The following is a 23,616-nucleotide window of genomic DNA, read 5'->3' as shown; positions in this document are numbered from 1 at the left end:
TACTTTCTATGAAAATAATTTACCCAATTCGACAATAGATGATACAAATTTGTAATTGCGGATTTCGAAATTAGCCGTCAGCAAGAGAGTAGACCAATTCACATATTCTGGAAAGATGTCATGGATGTAGGTAAGTGTTTTATTGGTTCTTGAATTGTCATCTTATGGTGGCTCTGAAACATTACCCAATAAGATAGAGCTATGTTCTTTGAAAATTCTTTAAAAGGATAGAGAAGGATTTTTATCTCTTTTGACTTTTCATTAAATTTTTGTCAGCGATGAAATAAAATTTAAAAATGTCAAACTCTGTGATCAGCCATGCTTAAAAATCTGAATTCATTTTGTCTCAATAGTCTGCAATTGATTTCTCGTCATGAATTCAGTTCATATAATTCAAGTATTGGGGAGTTTATACAAGCTCTGATATCTCAGGAAGGACTAAAAACCAACATAAATTTTGCCTCATAATGTCAAAGATTGAAGTTCTAGCTTCCTCAGTTTGGTTTCTCTGTATTGTTTACAGCGTTGGATGCTTTTTACAGGCAGCTCAAGTAATAGCAGTCACAGATCCCATGGAAGGCATGTTCATTGTTTGCAAGATTTTGTCTTGTTTATTAGCAATTTGTTTATTGACTATTCCTTAACTTTCTGCCCTGTTGTGTTGTTTGAATCTAACAGTTGCTGCAATAAGGTCACTTTCTGATAAATGGAGTATTGGTTCATCTACAACATGGAACCTCACAGATCCATGCTCTGGCGCGGCCAATTCTTCTGCAGATATTGAAAATCCTGGCATCAAGTGTGACTGCTCAGGAACCCTCTGCCATGTTACACAACTGTAATGCCTATAGTTACTTTTTTGCTCAATGAATTATGTTATTAATTATATAATTTTTTTATTTTCCATAAACTAATTAAAACTTACCTAGGACCTCCTCTTAGGAAGATGAGGCTCTACTGGTCCTTTTTTCTTCCAACAAAGTACGTGTTTTGCCAAGTCTTCAAGTAACATAGATCATATTTACCTAATTTTTTATTTGGTAAATCTAATTGAGGTTGTAAAACTAAAAGTTGAAAATAGGTTTCTAGGTGTCGACTTACAGCCAACGGATAAGCTGAGTGTGTGTCTGAGACCTCCTTTGTGGAATTAAAGAAAATTGTTTTTCATTTAACTTACATATTATTCAAGCTCTTAAGAGACTTCCTGATTCAGAGATCACACGGTTACCACTTAAAAGGGGTTTAGGGCATTTGAAGCCATGTCAAGCTCTCAGGAGATCTCCTGATGCAGAGCCCTGTCCTGTCGACAATAATATACTGAATGAATTGACCGTTTTTTATTTTTTTGACTATTATCTGTATTTATTCCATCTAAGTGTGGTTTTCTGGTTTGTTAAAAGAAGATCGGAAGCAAATGGGCAATTCTTTTATTTTTTAAGTATTGGCTGAATTAATTTGTTCATTAAGATTGGAAAGCTTTAGAGTTTTTAAAGAGAGTACGAATAGTTCAATCTATCTGGGAATAATTGGTTCTCATCTCAATGATGGATCCTGAAGGAGAATAGAAACATCAATTTTACTTCTTTTCATACACGGTTGTTTCCAAAAAAATTCTTTGTCCTAACATAAGCTTAAGAACTTTGTAATATTTATTCAGTTTGAAGACATAGGACTGTCTGAAAAGGGCTCTATGCATTATAAGGCCAAAAAAGCAATGTCAGTCTTTCAAATAATTCGAGTCACATTCTGTTAGCGCATGATGTTTTTATTGCGCTCTGAACTGCAGTATCTTAAAATATTTTGCTATAAAGTTGACTAAATTTTGCAACATTGGTATTTTAAAAAACTAACTTCTAATTCTCCAGAAAGATGTTGATGGTCAGCAATTAATTTTTTTTTGTATCTAACAAGAATTAAGTTAATCTTCTATAGCCTGATGCACTAGTAAAAGAGTTTTAAGTATATTCCCATACTATAAACCGTAGTAAGTTCGTCAATCTTCCTAGACTGAATACTCAGACAGATAAATAATTGGTAAAGTATCATTTCATCTTGATAGACATCCTCTTACATCAGCTCAGCTGTGTTGAATTGGTTTCAATCTTGAAAATTTCTCAAATTTCAGTTTACTTCAAATTGATTTTTTTTCAAATCTCTGTTAAATTTGTTGAATTTACTTAATACTCAAAAGATTTCCTCAGCACTATGCAGTTAAATGATGAAGATCAATGTTAGTAGTTATTTACCATATTTTTTCTAGAGTGAAGTTGAGAATATATTTACGAAGTAGAATCTAAATCATTGGGAACCTTTCTTCTTTCAGGAAGGTCTATTCATTGGACAAAACAGGAGAGCTTCCGGAAGAACTGGCTAATCTGACTTACCTCTTTGATCTGTAAGTTCAAAGCTTGTTTGTTAGTAAGTTTATGTTCCACTTGTTTGGATGATAAAAATGATATTCCCCATGTGGAAATATTAAGTTACTGAAGGACAGATTAAAATTTCTTTTCAGAAAATAAGTTACATAAATTGATTTTATTGTCTTAGAAAGATTACCTTGTTCTTTCTATGCAACTTCAAAGAGAAATACTTTGATAGATTTCTGTTTTTCTTTCTCTTATCCTCTGAGATGGATCTACGGATTTTGTTGGTAGGAACCTGGCCCAGAACTATTTTTCTGGTCGCATTCCTGCTTTCTTGGGGAACCTCACCAAGATGCAATACTTGTGAGCTCTTCTTCTTCCTCTAATGTTCCTCTTGTATTAGTTTAATGCATCAAATCAATATCAAAACCATGTTGATTAATTAAACTCCTTTGATTCATTCATGTCACATGGGTAGCCCATCCAAAATTATTAACTAGCAGAACCTTGAATTGCATCTCAAGATATCTTGCACCATAGCATGTTCAAAAACATTCATTTTTTCAGGTCCCTTGGCATTAATAACTTTTCGGGTCCTGTACCAAAGGAGCTTGGAAATCTTCAGCAGCTGATATCATTGTAAGCTTTTTTTTATCTATCTACATATATACGGTTATTGCATATTTACTTGAGGAGAATGCAAGCTGATCTGTAATCTATCTATCTATATAATCAACTTTACATGAGAGTGCAAGCTGCTCTGTAATCATTCAGAATAGAATAACGAGCAGAAAAAGGGTGACGATTTTGAACTAATCTTTTCATTCATACTTTTATATGTTAGAGATTTATAATCGGTTTGGTTAGACTGATGTCTGATTCTTTTACACAAATCATTGTCTTATTGACTGTATTATGCGGTTATATGCATGTTTTAGTACTAGGACTATTTACATAGATTTCTAGATTGGGAAGAACTGAAAAATGGACTTGTAAATGTGGAAAAGAAACATGCACAACACACACATAAAAGTAACAACACAAGATTTACAAAACCAAGTTTTAGATAAATCTAGCAAGTAGGATTGCCTCTTCAATTCGCTATCACTAGTGAATGTAAAGGTTACAGCATACAACCAAAAACTGATCTTTCAAGGTTACAATCCTCATTTTATCTTTGTTGCTCTTACTCCTAAATGCTTTGAAATACTGAATTCAGACCTTAGATGACTATTCAGTTTCGCTCAAAGATTCTTTCTAATCAAAGTGTAGTGAAAACTAACTCAAAATTGTAAAGACTGTTATCATATCATGTTAACATTAATAAATTCTTTTTTTTTTGTGGCTGACTTGATTTGTTGTAAATTAATTGTTATCTTGTAGTGTCCGCTTCCGCTGAGCAGATGGAAGTGTCCTCTTTAACCTATTTGATTCCCGTAGGCTAATTTTGGGCCTTGATAGGGAAAAAATTAATTAATCAAATAAAGTTGTCCAATAAAGTAAAATTCCAGATGACTTTATTTTAATTAATTTGCTCAAGTGGCTTAAGTGATTAAAAAGGCAAATATTATAAATTCACTTTATAAAATTGCTTTAATGGTATATTTTGAGTGGGAAATTAAAATAATCTTCAAGAAAGCTCTATTGGGAGATTATAAAAAAAGATTTGAAGGCTCATTCACACATGTTGGATTTTATTTTCTATTCCGAAGATTTGAAGCTTTCTATGAGAGCAAACCCTAGGACAAAAACCCTTGGGTTCTTTCTTGGTTGATCGGATGAAAATCTATTTCAGCCAACCTTGGTAGATTCGCACAGGATTCGCAGGTGTATCTATTGGATTGGATTTCAAAATTTTGGATAAAAATCATCATTTTTATTGTGTTTCAGAAGCTATTCCAAGTGAATGCTAGGAGAGTAAATTGGGACGCCATTACAAGAAACTTTGCTAAGTCGATTGGCATTAGTGCTATGTGTGGATCTTAGAGCTAGCTAGGCATGGATGTTTAACTTGATGGATGTGGTATTTTCGATAGATTTAAGGTGATTGAAATTGCTTATTTCACAATATGTATTTCTTATTTATAATCTTTATAGTGTATTTGGGGTGTTTTTGAACTTGCAATTCAAAAAAACTGAATAAAATACTTTTTCTTGTTTTCTCAATCTAAAGTGCAAGAGGATTTAGCACATCAACATAGATAAAATATTTTTAGGCCTTTAAACTAAAAGAAATTTCTACAGCTAAATACTTGCATTGTTCAACTAAATGCATAGTCTAGACTTTAAACAACGAGTATACATACAAATTGATCGGACTAATACATAAAAACATGATGGCTTTAGCAAAGAAAATGAAGGACTAGATATAAAGCCATGATATCCAATGTGAACAAGATCTACAACAAAAGTTTGCAGATTTGGTAGATCATATTTAATAAACATCAACACAACAAAACATCTCAATAGACATTTAAAAGCAAGATAGGAATAGTATATTCTGTTGAATGAATAAATATTGAATTTTAGATCAACAATCACAAATACTTGGTCACCGACAATTTCAACAATATGCAGGTCTAAAAATTACCTTTGGAAATCAAGTGCAAAATAACACTTACACTTTTTTGCAGAGCTATTGCTTGAAAATAAATAGAAAATAAATAAAAAACTAACTTCTGCTACTCTAAAATTACTTTAAGTACAATTTTTATTACAAAATCCTATCCTCTAATACTGAAGTTAACACCATGCAAACTCCAGTTAATTTGTATATTGAATTTATTATAAATTATTATTGAATGCTCACATCTCTTACACGGAAAGACATTGAAAGCTAGATAATATAAAAATAGTTGACTATAGGCTATAAATACCAAATGTTAAAAAATAGTGGAAAGTTAAAAATAGCTTGAGCTCCTCTGATGCTAAAAATAGAGACCACTACAAATAGCAATTTATAAATAGCATTGGATCCTTTGATGCTAAAAATAGAGAAACACTAAAAATAGAAAGTTATAAATAGCATTAGCTAAATAAAGAAAATCATAAAATATATTCTCTTTGAAAATGGTGATGGCTAAAACTAGATTTTTGGATATTCAACTATTGATGAATTTGATGATTTGCAACTTTTACTTTGATCGTGGCTAACTCTCTAAAAAACCTTGAAAAATTTACATTGATATTTTGAATGCCTTACATAGGTATCCACATCTACTTTACACATGCATCAATGATTCAATACACTAAAATGGACTTTGACCTTGCACTTCTAATTTCCTTTGTATAGGTGTCCATTTCATCACTTGGAGTGCACTTGATAGCTATGATTTTTTAATGTTTGATTTTTCATTTTATAAAGTTGCGCTTGTTTGCCCAAGTGTGCACATGACAATACATTTTTCAAGCTTTGATGTGAGCTAATTTTATTTTCATTGAGGTGTGCACCTACAACCTCAATGTGAACCTACAACCTCAATGTGAACTTGACAATTGGATTTGAAAGTTATCTTGGTGAGGTACACACCATGACCCCTCCCATGCACACACCATGACCCCTCACATGTACATGTACATTTGTTTTGAATCTTTACATTTAACATCTAAATTTTCCTTTATGAGTTGCTCTACGTGCTCTCTTGCCTTCATGCATCTCTATATTAAGCACAAAATTTTCAAAATGAACTTGTCTCCTTTATGAGGTGTCTTTACTTAAATCAAATGCATGCTTGACATTGATGACAAGTTTTCCCTAGGAATACTCTCTTTACATAGGTGTGCACTTGATGATGGGTTTTTGCAAAACCAATCCTTTGTTCCCTTTATGAGGAGCACCTATACATTGGTTGAATTGCATTCATAAGGTGCATTTTCCTTAGGTTGGACACAGTTATAAATAGGGTTTCTTGACTTCATAACATAATCTCCATTACGTGGCATACACTTCTACTCTAAGCATGCACTTGTATGTATACTTTGGTCTACTTTTTATAAACCAAATTTAGTCTTTTGATTAGGTGCAGTCTCACCCTAGCTGCGCACCTATCCATGTGTAATAACCACTCAAACTTTTTGAATTTTGTTAAATAAATCAAAGTTATAGTGGAATGTCCTTATCACTTCTTGATCACTGAGTGCCCAAGATGGGCAGGTGAGAGGATATTGGTGTATAATACCACACCCAATTAACTAAAATGTAGCAACATGAATTGATCTAATTGACTAAAGCATACAAGGTGGTAGAACAAGCTAGGTCTACACTTCTTCAGTGGAGTGTGCTAGATGCATGAAAATGAAAGGAAATGCACTACAAGATAGAGCCATCCGAATCTTCACTTCATTGGAGTGTGCTTCATGCAAGAGACTGAAAGAAAGCCCTTCTAGGCTTATTCAATGGAGTGTGCAATTACAACAAGACAAGCACACAAGGCGAAAATCCATCCTTATATATGCTTATTCAGTAGAATGTGCAATTATATTAAAAGGAAAATATGAAACCACTAGTGGTATTACCGTCCAAGATATTAGAAGATAATATAAAATGTAGTATGAATCATCATTAAGAAATATAACTAGTAATATATGTTTTTGATAAGGTAAAATAGGTTTTGAGGGGACCCTAAACCCCTTACAGGATGATTTTATGGGGATCCAAAACTCACAAAAAGAGCATTGCTGCAACTAGATAAGACAAAGACAAACAACAACTAACCAACAACTCACCACTAGAAAATAATCGTCAAAGATCTAGCTGAAACATCGAGGCTAGAGCCATCAAACAAGAGACCTCAGATATACATAGACAAAGGGTTTTTCTAGGCTCCCAAAACTTGAACCATGGGTTTTGCAAGGCTCCCATAACCCAAAGAGATAAGGGTTTTACAAGGCTCCCATAACCTGAAACATGGGTTTTGGCAAGGCACCCAAAACCTTATCACAAAGGATTTAACCATGAAACCCAAAAACAACCTTCACCAAGCAGCAGAAGCCTCCAAAAAGCAGAACTCTACCTCGCTTGAAACGCTCCTCTCCATCTCAATAGAAGAGGAACCCACCTCAATAAGATCAGTTGAGGAAGAAACCATGAAAAGGAGAGACCGCATCCAAACTTGAAGCATGGGTTTTGGCAAGGCTCCCATAACCTTTTTCACAAAAGGGTTTAACCATAAAACCTTAAAAACTCTTGCACCAAGCAGCAAAAGCCTCCATGAAACTTAACTCCACCTCTCCTGAAGATCTCCTCTGCAACTCAATAGAAGAGGATCCCACCTCAATAGGATCAGAAAAGGAGGAACCCACAAAAAGGTGAGACCACATCCAAGCCAACCCCAAAGACGAGAAGCCAAGGTAGAGACCAACCACCAATGCACAGCTTCCAACCTCTCCCCCACGACATATCACCACCTCCATAGGGAACACCACCACCTCTATAGGACTAATGAAAGGAGCCAATCCTAGACCAAGGCCACAAAGAAAAGCTCCAACACAAAGAGAGATGACTCCCTCCAAAGGGAACAATCGAAGAAGGAATAGGAGCCAAGCAATAGAGACCCTCAACCACAGGGCCTCAAAATAGAGAAGCACGGTCCCCAAAACAGAGAGACCCTGAACCCAAAAACAAAGCAAAGGGATCACACAAGCCTTGGGAAACAAAACCTATAGAAAACAGGGGACAAAAGACAGGCCAACACTGCCCCAGATTAGGCCAAGTTGAAGAAAACCTTACCCCTCTAGAAGACAAAGCGAGATCTACCACCGACAGGGGAAAGGAAGGCAAGGTGGGCAAGAAGCACGGCGAGGAGCTCTCACCAAATGTACAAAGCCAAGGAAAAGGCCCCAAACCGCCCCACAACCTCCACAATAGAAAGAGCCCCACCAAACATGCACACAATAGGAAAAGCACACCACACAAATGCAGGGAAGAAATCCTCCAAAATGCAGCAAATAGCAGGAACAATGCCAAGGCCCAAGAGAAAGGGAAGGGACCAAAGCATGACAACCCTCAAAGAGAGCGAACATGAACCAATCCAGAAAGGGAGCATCATCATCTGCATTAGGATCCCCTACAACAAAGTCGCCTCTGGAAACCCTAACCTCGCTTGCACACCCACTCACACCCTCGCTCATGTTGAAGAGTGGTGAAGATTCCCAAGATTTAACTAGTAATATATGTTGATATAAAGTGTTGATCACAATTTTTGATTGCTGGATTAGCCCAAAATGAATCAAAATACAGATAAATCAATTTATCAATGAACCAACTATAGAGTACCTTTGATAGATAAAACTGTTGGGGTTAAGGTGTCTCACTTTGCAAATCCTAACATTGATTTTGCATTTATTTATTCATTTATTATTTGCCTACAAGTGTCTAGTCATCTAGTGGGACCCACATGCTTGGTGGCATCATACTTGGTGATGACTGTATGAAACATATGTTGCACATTTGGAGGTAGGCTTCCCACTTTGAGGATCCTGACAAGTGTTAGCCTATGATAGATTCTATGACATATTGGACAAGTGGTAGGAGATACCTTTTGCATGGAGAAGGTGGGTGCCCAAGTTGGGTTATGATGAGTTGTAAGAGAATAAGCTAATATTAGTCATTTATGATGGATTCTCTTATAGCTGGAAGTGTTGTAAGTTATGATGGTTGTAAGATGCGTAAGAGCATCTATCATACCTCCAAATAGTAAATTTTGGGTGCCCAACTTAGGAGGTTTGAATGGGGAGTCATTTGGAGGTGTACATGTGTCATTTGTAAGCTTTTTGGTGGCTAAAAAATAGGGCCAAATGCTTTGCACGACCCCATCTTGTTGCTTCATCTTGAAGCTTCCTTCTTTGATGTATTTCTCTATAAAAGGTAGCCTTGGAGAGAATTAGTTATGTTAAGTTTTTAGGTGAAGTGTTATGCTGCCGTAATTAATCCAGGTTGTGAGTTGTAGTTGTAGACTCCTGTTGAAGAAGCTAAGTGTTGATATTGTATTGTAAGAATTTGATTACTGGAATACAAAGTATTGTGCTTTTGGAGTGTGGGGTTTTTCACCCGAAAGGGTTTTCTCCATGATATATCTTGTGTTCATCGTGTTAATCTTTATGCATGTTTATTATCTACTTGTGAATGTGTTTCTAGTTCTGTAATAGAAGATTTGTAAAGAAAATTTACACTATCTCTCCCACTAGATTAGCATTAGGAAGCGTTTTCCGCACCTTAGCTTCCTTTCAGTTGGTATTAGAGCCTGGCTAGTTTTGGTTCCATTGTTGGGTGGTAGGATTTTTGTACTGATCTCAATTTGAGTGGGAGCTTTTACAGAGTATTTTCAAAATCTTGTTGCATGAAGAAGATGGCAAGCACATCCGCAAAAATTGATATGGAGAAGTTTAATGGCAGCAACTTCGAACTTTGGAAGTTGAAAATGGAAGATATGCTTGTGGATAGAGATCTATGGGATGCAATATCTGGAACAAAACCTCAAACCACGTCGCAAGATGATTGGGATAAAATGGATCGGAAAGCCAAAGGTTTGATAAGACTTTGTCTGGCTGATTCGGTGCTCTTGAATGTCCATGAGGAGAAGACTGCAACTACTATTTGGAAGAAACTTGGAGATGTTTATCAGGCTAAATCCCTAGTAAACAAGCTTTTTTTGAGAAAGAAGATGTATTATCTAAAGATGGAAGATGGAGGATCCCTTGCTGATCATCTCAATGCATTCAATATGATTGTTGCTCAGTTGGGTTTAGTTGGTAACAAGATTGAGGAGGATCATTGCATGCTTCTATTGTGTTATTTTCTTGACTCATGCGACCACCTTGTTATGGCTATTGGGAGTACAACCACCAAGTTCAAGATGGATGAGGTGATAGCATCGTTACTTTCTGAAGAGATGGGAAGGAAAATATCTAAGTCAACTAAGGAGGCTCTTGTGGTTTGTGGTAGATCAAAAGAGAAAGGAAAGAAGAAGGACAAGAAAGATGAAAGAGGCAAATCCAAATCTCGTGGGAGATCTAGGTCTCCTGGAAAGTTCAAGGCAAAGTGTTGGAACTACAACAAAACCGGTCATTTTCGTAAAGAATGTAAGGGGGAGAAAAAGAAGAAGAATAGACCCTTTGATTCAGATTCAGACAAATCCTCTCAAGATGGCGGCGAAGCTTTTGTTGTAGCTTTGGCAACGCATGCATCGAAAGATGTGTGGTTGATCGATTCGGGTGCATCTTTTCACATGACCTCACATTGGGGTTGGTTTTCAAAGTATGGAGAATATGATGGTGGAAAGGTGTATCTCAGTGATGACTCTCATTTGAAAGTTGTTGGCCGTGGAAGAGTCAAGATTAGATTCCTTGATGGCAGAGTGAAGGGGGATCAATGGTGTAATCAACATCTTGGGTTTGGCACATAATCTACTCTCTGTAAGTAAGTCGAGTGATGTAGGTGTGCAAGTTGTTTTCTCGCAAGGTGGATGTAAGAGGACTAGAGGTTCTATGGTGCTTGCTAAGGGTGTTAAGATAGGCACCTTGTATAAGTTGGATGCATGCACTGTATAGTGCAATAGTGCTTTTGTGGAGTCCAAGAAGAGGGCTCTAGATTCTTCATCCTCCCCGTCAGATCGAGTTGTGAAGAGGACTATTGCTTCTACATCCGATGGACGTGCTTTCTAGGTACCTAAGGGTGCCAATGCTTTGGAGATGAAACTCCTAGTCGAGAAGACAATGTTATGGCACCAAAGACTTGGTCATGTTGGTGAGAAGGGTCTCAAAACCTGAAAAATAAATGCCTTGTAGAGGGGCTTGATGATTGTAATCTTACGTTCGATTTTTGTGAACACTGCATCTATGTTAAACAAAATCGTGTTCGGTTTTACTCTAGTTCTCACAAATCTTATGGGTTGTTGGACTTGATACATTTTGATGTTTTTGGTTTTGTTAATGTTCCTTCAATTTCAAAATCTGTGTATTTTGTTTCATTCATTGATGACTACAATAGGACATTTGTTTATTTTCTCAAAAGTAAATCTAAAGTCTTTAGTCAGTTTAAGGAGTTTTAAGGCTTTTGTTGAGAATCAGACTAGTAAAAAGATTAAGTGTTTGAGGATTGACAATGGTGGTGAGTTTTGCTAAACATATTTTGACAAGTTCTATAAGGACCATGGGATTGAGAGGCATTAGACAACTCCATACACCCCTCAAGAGAATGGAGTTGTAGAGAGGATGAACAGGATGTTGATGGAAAGGGCTAGGAGTATTCTTAGTGGTGTTGGCCTCGAACAAAAGTTTTGGGTTGAAGCTATAGCCACTACTTGCTATCTGGTAAATAGATATCCTACATAAACACTCGTTGATAGACACTTATGGAGGTGTGGTCAGGAAAGAAGCCCTCAATGAGACATCTTAGATTATTTGGTTGTGAAGCTTATGCTCATGTTCTGAGTGAAAAGTGTTGTCCTCATTTTTCTTTTAAAAAATGATGGACCATTACATTAAATTTTTGTCAAAAAATGAAAATTTTACTCTATGGAACGCTTCCCGAGGCGTTATTTCGCCTTACCCTTGGATTGGACTAAATCTCAGTCCATCCGCAAACCATGTTTCAAATTTCATCGCATTCTAATTTTGTTTGCTATGTTTTTCCTTCAATTTCGGATTTGTTTTCCTTGACTGCAGGTGGGAAATTTTCCTTAAGTTGCAAGTTTTAATGTTTTCCTTTGTTTTAGTCTTTGTAGTGAAATTTTAAGTTAATTACAAGTGCACTTTATGAAATTAGAACTTGTAACTTACTTTTATTTCCCCCTTGATGCTTTTTGGCTTTTTAAGTCATAATAGGAACATTTTGGATAAGTTAATTTTAAATTATAAATTTAAAAGTCACTTGTAATTCTTTAATAAAGTTCCTATTTAAGTGATTTTATTTGTAATAGGGATTTTATTCCCTTATTACATATTTTATTTTCAAGTCACTTGTAAAGGGAATTTTATTTCCCCATTACAAGTTCTTTTTACATGTTAAGTTATTAAAACTTGTTAAGGGGATTTTATTTTCCCCTTACAAGTTATCGTGACTTGTAAATCTCTCTCAAAAACCTGATTTGTCTTATGAATGAAAATAAAGGCATTTTAAACTTGCTAAAGGGTTTTAGAAACCCGATTGCATGTGTTTGAAGGCATTTTTGAACTTGTTACTCCTTGCCAAGAACCCAACCAAGTATTTTTCCTCTCCTAAACCGATTTTGCCACAAATTCTTCCCAATTTTTGTGGAGAAATTCATGGATCAAGGAGGCAATATGATAGCAAGGCAGTTTTTATGAGTTTGGCAACACGTTGTCATTGATTTGGTAGCCATTTCATGCTCCATTAAACTGCGTTTTACCTCTTCAAAGACGTTTTTGCATGCCACGATTTGGGGTTTGCTTGCCACGATTTCACTCCATGATTGAGCATTTGGCATTGTTCTTCTCCTACGTGGTATTTCCTTGAAGATTTGACCCATTCTACTTGCATTTTGTAACACATTTTTGCTGTTTATTCTTCAAATCCGAGTTTGAAAAATGTGGCTAGGGTTTTGGGAGTTCGATTTGTTTCTTATTTAAAGGTTTTGCCTCTTCATTACAAGGATTGTTGCATTTCCTTGGAAGAGCATTTGGATTGAAGCAAGGTATGATTTCTTTTCATTTTGTTTTTATTTCTTGTCTTGTTGTTTTTATTTCCTTGCTTAATCATGTTTATTTTGATAGTTCTTACCTAAAATGGTTTTGTGAGAGAGATTTTCCCCTTTGCAAAGCAATTTGTAAATTGCATTGATCTTCTTCAATTTCCCTCTTTACTTGCATTAGGGATTTTAAATCCCGATTGCAAGTAAGATGAAAATAATTGATCTACCCCTTTGGCTGGAAAATTTTAACCATCTTTTGGTGAAATTCCAAATTTATAAGTTGGAAAATACCCATTCTTTCAAAATCGGGTTTTTAAAACCTGATTACAAGTTGAAAGATTCTTCCCATTTTGTTAAAAGTGATCTTCCCAAAATACTTCCATTTTTGTTCACACTCATTGCCTTTATCCGTACATACCATTCACGTCATTTCCCACATGTCAAAATCTCATTTTTTCACCCATTTCTCCATTTTCCTTTTTACAAGTATACTTGCATTCGGGTTTCATAAATCCGATTGCATGTTTGTCCTTCCCCACTTGTATACTTGTAAAACATTCCCCAAGATCCGAAATTGGTCAAAGTCAAGTTTCAAACATTTCCATTTATTTCCCATCTTTCTCTCACAAAGTTGTGAAGTGCAAAGGTTGGAGTTCTTCCCATTTGAAGAAGAAAAAATGTTAGTTGCAGCTGATCTTGATGTTGCTTTAACACTTTTAAATCTTCATCGCAGCATACCAGGTTGTTCTTCAATGTCAGATTTACCATCATCTTCCATTCCAAAGAAGATGAAGTATAAACATGACAAGTACCAAAATGAAGTTTCCCCTTCACAGGTTTCCTCTCCTATGGATCTTATCAAGGATACAAAAATTGGGCATGTTGACATGTCAGAATTCATCAAAAGGGTGGAGGATCTGCAGGATATTAATATGCAGCGTTTGTTGGACAGCCACATTCATCATGCATCTTCTTTTCCAGTGGCTGCCCTAGAACCTGAATTTGTTCTTGCTTGCGCTCACCATTTTGACAAGGAGATGAGAATCATTAGAAATGATGATGGGGAGGCAATAATCCGCCTTGATACGGATACTATTGAGAAAGTCTTCAGAATACTGTCAGCACTTGTGTATATGGAGATTTCCAAGGAAAGTACAACTGACTACTTTGTCAAGAGGGAAAAGGACTGCAAACGTCACATTAATAGATGGATCCATGAGCCATGAGCCGTTTTTACAAGGTGGGCTAAGTTATATCGTTGTGACTTCAAGTGGGAAATTGGAGACATCATTACTCTCCTTAGTAGAATGTTAGGTCTTGAGCATTTCAATGTTTTTGAGCCTTGGATGTATCAGTTTATCATGTTCATAAGGCAGTCTCATCACATCTCATGGGGAGAAATTATTAGTGATGCTTTGTGTGAACAATTTGCAGCAGTCCCTACCACTATGACATTTTACATGAACTCATATCTAGTGTATTTGGAAGCGTCACTTAGACATTTCCCTAGTCTTTCTACCAAGGGTGATCGCTCGCTTATACCAGTGTGGGAGTACTATGATCCGCTGCCCTTGAGACCCAACAGATTACGTTTCAAAAGGGTTCAGGATGCATTCTTTGGTTATTTTATGTGTCAGTTTGACAAGACTCTAAATAATAGAAGAATATTTGATGAGGCATGGGAAAGGGTGAATGAGTATGGTTGCTTGTTCCTTCAATTCCCGACTTTCACTTGTATGAGAGTTGGATGTTACAATGGGCAGCCATACATGCTCCCTAGATACTCAACTGATAAGATTATTCTTATGGAGTTGGGAAGACAAATCATGGCAGTTCATGCACATCAATCTGTCAAGCATAAGGTTGGAATGGGGATTTCTACAACTAATCAAAAGGTTTAAGTCAAGGGCAGATTTTGACTACCAAGGTATGAAGGAGAGAATCAAAAAGTCCTTCATACATGTGCATCGCATATAGGACATCTAGGTGGATCTCCGTACATAAAAGGAGGTTCTTAAGATGGACTATTGTCGGCTCACCCTTGAGCAGATTATTGATTTGAACCTGGTGGACATTCCACAAGGGATGATTGATGATGGGAATGTGCTTGATCCAGAGTATGTCTCACGGAGGGTTGATGAAGCCCCACTTCCTTTAATCCAGTGGTCACATAAAGAATGCACTTCCATTCTTGAAAGATTTCAGCCTATGCTAGCTAACACCAACAATTGGCTCAAAGGTAATGGTGTTAGACTCATCAAGATCAAGGTTGGAAAAGAAGATGATTCTACGGGGCCTCTTGGACGTAAGTCTGAGATTCAGATTGACAACAAGGAAGATGCCTCATTTTCAGGCACAAGGATCAAATTGCAGGTTAGTCGGGCAATGGTGATTCCTCCTGAGGAGGCGACAGTTCGTGGGAATGAAAAGTCCTAGATTCACATTCATGTGATTGATCATGATGATCCGGAGGAAGGACAACAATCAGATGATGCTCCGAAGTCACTGGCTTCGGGGTCACCTCATGAGATTCCCTCCTCAGTTTCCATGGAGCTTCCTTTATCTCCTCCTGACCCAGTAGTGGATGAGCTTCCTTAGAATGCCATTCCCATTTCAGCAGTTGAGCCACCTCTTGATCATCAACAAGAGAGTTTGCTGGAAATCTTCGAGGATACTCTTGCATGCATTCATTTGTCAGAGATTGATACCTCTACTTCCGGCTTTGAAGAGTTTATGAGACAATCTCCATGCCCTTTGGTTATCGAGCAAACCATGGTTGCCATCCAGACAGATACTTCCCCCAGGGTGACCACGGCTGTTCAAACGGAAATTGCTTCTCCTTTGCTTTCAGCTGCTACTTAAGGAGAACTAGTCGTCTTACCTCCATGGCTTAGTTCTTTCACTCCCAAGAGGAAGAAGCAGGAAATTTCTCATGTTGTCTTTGATTATTAGCAGCTTAAGCAATCTAGGCCCAAGGTTGCTAAAAGATCCAAGACGATCTCAAGGGTAACAGTTGACAACAACAAGATGAAAGTGGCAGAAATTGTTGAGCCCCTTGTAGATAAGCCACACGTGGAAATGCAAGCTGCTGATTACAGGGTCACAAGGATAGAATTGGGTAAACAAATGCATGAAGTGGTCAAGCATGATGCCTAACAATCCATAGCTTCACTAGTACAGCGGTATGATGAACTTCTAGCAAAGAAAGACAAGCTAGAAGAGGAGAATAGGCAACTTGTTGCAGTTGTTCATAAAATCACAAAACCTACTGATGAAGGGAGTAATCCTTCAAGTTCTTCCGGTTCACAAGAATCAATTCGGGAAGTTGAAAGAGCTGCTCAAAAGGTACAAGCGTTGGACTCTTGGGTGGATCAGCTTCATGATCTGTGTGCGCAAGTGCTAAAAGACATTCCAAATGATGGTTAAGTTGGAGACCATTGAAGAAAAATTGAATCATACCTTCGAGATTTTCAAACAAAACTTGGAAAGGGTTGAAGGTAGCTTGATGGTTTGACGCAAGATGCCTCGACAACAGTTGATTGTTCTTCAGGAGCATGCCATTATTCCTTCTAGGGTCATGTATCTAGAATTTGAAGAGCTTCTAGAGAACAAATCCCTCATTCTCAAATCCCTCATTGAAGAGATTGATGACGCAATGAGATTGCGAGTTGAAGTGTTCCAAGGTGTTGTTTCTCACTGTGAGAAGGCCTCTTGCAATATCATGGATCAGAATGGGGAGTTGATACTAGAAGAAGAAGTTCTCGCAGATCTACAGATGAAGATTCATAATGAGTGGAGGAGTGAGCAATTTTTAGCTGCCTCAATTCAAGTTTTGATGAAACATCAAATCTTCTTGTAGGAAATCCAGTCTACTTTGAGAAGAACGATTCTATGCTTCTTCAATGCCATGATACCATTGTGAAGACCATGATTGTTGCGAAGAATACCTACGAGCCGAATCCTGCTGAGCTACGAACGATTATCCAGAAGTTCGAAGGATTCATGTCTTCACATGCTGCAACTTAAGTGTTTTTTAACACTTAGTTGTATTTTTCAGAATTGTAATCTTTGAGTTGTAGTTTTTCTTTTGACAAGTTTACTTGTAAAAACATTTTGTAAATTGCAAGTCAAGTCATTACTTGCACTTTTGTAATTACAAGTAGACGAGTAACAAGTCAATTTAGAATAGGACTTGTAACTTTGAATAAGTCATAGTTAGTTCTTGAATAAGTCTTGGTGGTTGAGAGAATTTCTCCAATTAGTTAGGATCCTCCCACCTTTTTCTCAAGACTCCTCTCCTATAAATACTTGAGAGGGTCTATTGTAATCGATATCTTTTGGAAAGCAAGCAAAAACTCTGCCAAATTTGCAGCAAAGAAGACTTTGAGCTTTTATGTGTAAATTGAAGAATTGAAAGGAATAGAAGAAAATTACTCAAGTGTTGAGACTTTGTGCTACATTCTTGAGTTTGTGTTCAATATTACCTTTCTTGAAAAGGTGTTTCTTTCGAATTTGATTTGCAGACTTTGTGTTGCAAGTATTGGAGATTAATTTAGTTAAAAATAGAAGTTCTATTGAGAAAAGCTGTAAGACTTTATGCTTACACTAGTTCTTGAGAGAGGTTAGAAGTAGATTTTATAATAGGAAATAGCTGTGAAACTTTGAGCTCACACTAGTTCTTGCTGTCTTGTGTAGAAAGAAATAAGTTATTTCAGACTTTGTGCTGTCATAATTTGTTCTTGACATCATTAGAATAGAAAAGGGTAGATAAGACTTTACATAGTTAAGACTTTGAGCTTGATATTGCTGTCCCATCCCGAAGGCAGTGACGGAAATTTTTGAACTTCCAGAAAACTTCATTTCCTTTCTCTCATTTCATTTCAAAAAGTTGTTATTGCTATTTTATGTTAAATTGCTATCACTTTTCTGTGAAGAGAAAAGGATATTGACTTTTTTGAAAAAAGAAGAAAGATTGCTGTTCCATCCTATTTTAGTTTTAGTATTAGATAGATAGGGGGAGCCTTCCCTTAATTAGGAGAGTTTTACTCACACACTATGGTTGAAGCCACAATTTTGTATATTTCCCCAAGTGTACAAAATTTTCAACCAACAAAAAGAGATCTAAGTTGGAGAACAAGGCAATGAAATGTATTTTTATCGGCTATGGGGTCGGTGTAAAAGGGTACAAACTTTGGGATCTAGTGACAGAGAAGGTTATCTATAGTAGAAGTGTTATTTTCAGAGAGATGAAACCTTCCACTATTGAGCTACAACCAAAGAAAGAAGAAAAACAAAATAAGGAGGTAGTTCAGATTCTTTCGGCCCTTGAGAAAGAAGAACTACAAGCTCCTGGTGGACCTGATGATGAGGAGAGCTCTAGCAGCTTTGAAAGTTTAGAAGAAGATGAAGAACCTCAACCTCGGCCTTTGAGGAGGTCTACTCGTGATAAGTGACAACCTGATAGATATGGGTACTCACTAGAAAGGTTTGGTTATTCATTGTTAGACTCTAGTTGTATATTTGCTTTCATTGCTAACACTAATGAGCCTAAGGCTATTAGAAAGGATATAGGTATGCATGATGCAGATTCCAGATTCCTGGATGGAAGCCATGAATGATGAGATAGCACCTTTCAATAAGAACAATACTTGGGATTTGGTACCTTTGCCTAAAGGACGTAAGGCTGTAGGATGCAAATGGGTGTTCAAGAAAAAGTTGGGTCTTGATGACAGTGTCGAGAATCATAAATCATAGTTGGTTGCGAAGGGGTATTCCCAGGTTGAGGGAATAGATTATAGTGAGATATTCTCTCTAGTTGTAAAGCTGACATCCATTTGGCTCTTGTTATCACTTGCTATGGTTAATGATTGGTAAATCAAGCAAATATATGTGAAGACAACATTCCTTCATGGTGATTTGGAGGAAGAGATTTATATGTCACAACCAAAGCATTTTGTTGTGAAAGGTAAAGAAAATGTGGTTTGCAAGTTGAAAAAGTTTCCTAGGATTTGGTACCAACATTTTGATACCGATGCATTGAGTTTGGGATTTTAGAGGTCTAAATCCGACCATTGTGTTTACTTCAAAACTGATAATGGTCACATTGTAATTATTGCATTATATGTGGATGATATGTTACTGTTTGGGAGTGTATATTTGATTTCTGACTTGAAATCTCAATTGTCAACATAGTTTGAGATGAAAGATTTAGGTGAAGTTAGGTACATTTTGGGAAAGGAGATCAAAAGAGATAGATCTAACAGAAAGCTTTGGTTAAGCTAGAGTATGTGAATTCGGTGTTGGAGAGATTTAGCATGACAGCTTGTAGATCCATGATAGTTCTTGTTGCATTGGGAACAATATTATTTGTGGATGATTGTCCAAAATCTCCTTCTGAGGTGGACGACATGGCCAGTGTACCATAAGTGTACCATATGTGAGTACAGTTGGTAGTCTCATGTATGCTATGGTTTGTACAAGACCAGATATTGCCCAAGTAGTGGGAGTCCTAATTCGATATATGGCTAATCCTGGATGGGTGCATTTGGATGCAATCAAGAGAGTGTAGATATTTGAGGGGTACTTCCGAGTATTCCTTGTTCTATCATGGTTATCCTATTGGACCTCAGTATTCTGTAAGTATTCGTGGATATGTGGATTCAGATTGGACAGGTGACATTGAAAGCCCACCGGTGGTTATGTCTTCACCATGAATGGTGGTACTATTAGTTGGATGAGTAAGCGGCAAGTTGTAGTCGCTTTGTCCATGACAAAAGTAGAGGATATGGCAGCTACTCATGCTTGTAAGGAAGCCATTTGTCTTAGATAGTTGTGTTCAGTTATTTGGTTTGATGCAGGATTGATTACTATTTGTTGTGATAGTCAAAGTGCTATTTGCTTAGCAAAGAATTTGACTTTCCATGCTAGAACAAAGTACATTGATGTTCAATTCCATTTTGTTCGAGATATGGTAGAGGATGGGAAGGTAAAATTGGAGAAGGTTGACACTTTGACGAATGTTGCAGATGCATTGACGAAATTAGTGAGCATAGAGAAGTTGAGATGGCGTTCCAATTCTATGGACCTCTCAGCCCCTTGTAGTTGATCTATGGGCTATTTGAAAGGTCTTCGACAAGTGGGAGAATGTTGGGATTAAGGTGTATCAACCTTTGCAAATCCTAACATTGATTTTGGATTTATTTATTATTTGTCTACAAATGTCTAGTCATCTAGTGGGACCCACTGGCTTGGTGGCATCCTACTTGGCGATGATTGTATGACACATATGTTACACATGTGGAGGTAGACTTCCCACTTTGAGGATCTTGACATGTGTCAGCCTATGATACATTCTATGACATATTGGACGAGTGGCAGGAGATACCTTCTGCATGGAGTTGGGTGCCCAAGTTGGGTTATGTCGAGTTGTAAGAGAATAAGCTAATATTAGTCATTAATGACGGATTCTCTTACAGCTGTAAGTGTTGTAAGTTATGATGGTTATAAGATGCATGAGAGCATTTGTCATACCTCCAAATAATAATTTTTGATGCCCAACTTAGGAGGTTTGATTGGGGAGTCATTTGGAGGTATACATGTGTCATTTGCATGCTTTTTGGTGGCCGAAAAATAGGTCCAAATGCTTTGCACGACCCCATCTTGTTGCTTCATCTAGAAGCTGCCTTGTTTGATGTATTTCTCTATAAACGATAGCCTTGGAGAGTATTAGTTATGTTAAGTTTGTAGGTGAAGTGTTATACTGCCGGAATTAATCTAGGTTGTGGTTGTAGTTGTAGACTCCTGTTGAAGAAGCTAAGTGTTGATATTGTTGTTACCTATTTTTCGCTCCTGGCTGAAAAATAGGTTGAGAGATGCTAGCATGAACAAAAGAAAGCTAGTGTATACTTATTCTCTGTTTTTGTGTTTTAAAGATGATGTTTCTAAGTACTTTTATTCTGTAACATCAAAGAAAAACATCTCATTGCAAAAGAAAAGTATTTTTTATTCATTTTCAAAATGCGTCCCACACAGGAGCCGTGGGACTAGCTACGTATATCCAATGCAGAAGAGAAATATACATATATGTATGCAAGTACAAAGAAAAATAAGGCATGTCAGAAGTGGAACCCGTCATTGCCTCAATGACTGGGACAATTGAGAGACGCTCGTCGTAGCCTTCGTCTTGCTGCTCCCCCCCGGTCCGTTGATGTTTTCCTTCTGATATTTGCAAAAAAGTTGAAACAAACAATGTGTTAGAACATTTTGTTCTAAGCAATAGCTGGCTGCATTTCTGACATATGTACTAATGCACGCATATATATATATGATCCCTACGTACATCAAATGCATATAGCTCGCATCACAAAGGAATCTCCAAAAGGCAAAATCAGATCAAAGGAAGGTCACCATAAATATGCATTTTTTGCTAACAGGTTTGTTTCATGTGCAGGAAAAGGAAAAGGAAAAAGGACAGTTTGCTGGTCATAAAATTCACTAAGATGAGTGGAGACGAATGCGGCTCCCACAAGGGTTGAGCCCAGCTCATGTGAAGAAAATCAAGGTTTAATACAATCAAATCATGTCAGGGCTGGTGATAAAGGGGAGAAGACATTCAAATTCTAGTCATTATTCCATCTGAAATTAACAGTCTTCATCCTGATTGCGGGGCTGGAGTTATGGTCAGAAAATATTCGGATTGTGGTACTAGTTGCAAAACAATGGCAGCCATTGTTTAAAGATAAAGTCAGATTTATAGGAGATCAGTCACCTGGGCCACACCAGAATGAGGATAAAGCCCTGCTCACAAGTTCACTTCAGCCTTATGTGGGTGTGGACAATCAAGAATCAAACCAATTATCAGATTCCAGCTACATGCGAGCTGGACACCTCATAGACCAGCACTTATGGGGATACAACCTACTCTGGAAAAAGATGCAATTAAGTACAACGAAGACACTTTGAAGAAGCATGCACATGATTCTAATTTTCTGAAAGTGACCAGTAGTCCTTTGCCATCACATGTGCCTTGCATTGAGGACCACTCAAGAATGGATTGATAAGTATGAAGTTAAAGATGAAAATTCAGACTTTTCACAGTCTGATTTTGCATCAGCAGTTGAAAAAGAGCTTGAGGTAAATGATCCTACTCTCTGTCGTGGCGATATTCCCTTGATTGAATATGATGTTGACCTACCTTCAAAACGTGAGTTTTGTGGAAGACAAGTTACGAAGGGAGCTGTTTTTAAATGGCATGATGATGAAGGCAAGTCAGAACATTTGTTTGAAGATGTTAGTTTTCAAGAATCACATCACTTGGAAGGTCAAATGAGGGCAAACAAAGACATGATCATTGTTGTCCTGGCTCACGTTGGTGACACTCATAAGATGCTGGCAGCTTATTTTTGGAAAACTCTAGTAAGAACAATGGTCATATAAAATTTTCTATAAATGGTTCTCTTCCTGAAAATATGGGATTGGGAGGTGGTTGGTAAGTGGCATATCAATTGCAACAGGCTGAATCAAATCAGAGTGCAAGTTTAAAGAGAGTTTTTCTTTATGCTGGATCTGCCTCTCACATCCCTTCTGCTGTGGGTTCTATAAGATCATTAAAATCACTACCTGGTTTAGAAGGACGTGAATCCATGCAGTAAAGGGCTATTTGTGAGTATGAGCAGCCATGGTGTTTGACAGAGAAGAAAAGCTTTAAGGACAAATGATGTATGTCACAGTCTTCATACTGTGTCTAGCAAGCATAGTTTTGATACACAAGGTCTCAGTGACCTTTAAAGATGAATACAGTCCAAGTACACTATGGGAAAGTTAGTAAAAGAGCAGTCACAGGTCCCTCAAGGGAAAATAACAATGTTAGCAAACCTTATTCAAGACACCACTAAGAGCCAAGAAGAGCACATATAGAGCAGCAGAAAGGTGATTTCAAAGATCATAAGACATTCACAGTAGCAGCATACCATCATAGCACTTTGATTGCAGTCATTAGTTATGAATCACCCAAAGTGTCATGGAGGTGCTGTATCATTTCTTTCCTTTTGCTGTAGATAAATTGAACCCAGAAATCAGTCTAATATATGGAGAAGCTCCAACAGTTCTGGATACTAGGGAAGAGGAAAGTATTATTACCATAATCTAGATAATGGAGGGAGTCATGAAGTAGAGCTCTCAAAGAAATCAATCCTACTTGATATGCAGAACAATGAAGCTGCTTTTCGTAAATACTTGCTGAACAGAAGTGATAAATGTATGTATATGGAGCAAAAAACAGAACCGTTTGAAATAGAGGATGCCAATGGCACTGCACCTAAACTAGAAGACTACAATCTAATACAGATAAGTGATCCTGAAAGCCCAATATTTGCAGCTATGGGAGATGATAGCAAATTTAATCAGAAATGTAACGCTATCTGTATTGAAGAAGCTAGTACTGAAAATCATATGGAGAAAGTAAGTGCAATGGCATCACATATTGATATATCCTTAATGGTGGATAGAGATACAGCTTCATTAATTTCTGAAAATTCAGAGCAGCCAAACAAGGAGATAAATGTCGAAGGAGTCTCAGGAAAAAACCAAAAGAGCAAACAGAATGT

At 37.1% G+C, this 23,616-nt stretch overlaps 1 protein-coding gene across 1 annotated transcript in view; it reads left to right on the top strand.

Moving 5' to 3' along the window:
* The first annotated feature begins 254 nt into the window (after positions 1-254).
* LOC131063820 (probable LRR receptor-like serine/threonine-protein kinase At1g56130) overlaps positions 255-23,616 on the top strand; it is a 101,467-nt gene continuing 78,105 nt past the window's right edge. The window contains 5 exon segments of the mRNA XM_059214032.1: positions 255-579; positions 679-838; positions 2,324-2,395; positions 2,655-2,726; positions 2,931-3,002. Of these exon segments, the coding sequence (XP_059070015.1) occupies positions 468-579; positions 679-838; positions 2,324-2,395; positions 2,655-2,726; positions 2,931-3,002 (488 nt within the window). The 5' untranslated portion in view covers positions 255-467.

The sequence above is a fragment of the Cryptomeria japonica genome, chromosome 11, assembly GCF_030272615.1.
Source record: "Cryptomeria japonica chromosome 11, Sugi_1.0, whole genome shotgun sequence".
Lineage (NCBI taxonomy): Eukaryota > Viridiplantae > Streptophyta > Pinopsida > Cupressales > Cupressaceae > Cryptomeria > Cryptomeria japonica.
The sequence above is the reverse complement of the archived record's forward strand: the minus strand, read 5'-3'. Positions and strand labels throughout refer to the sequence as shown.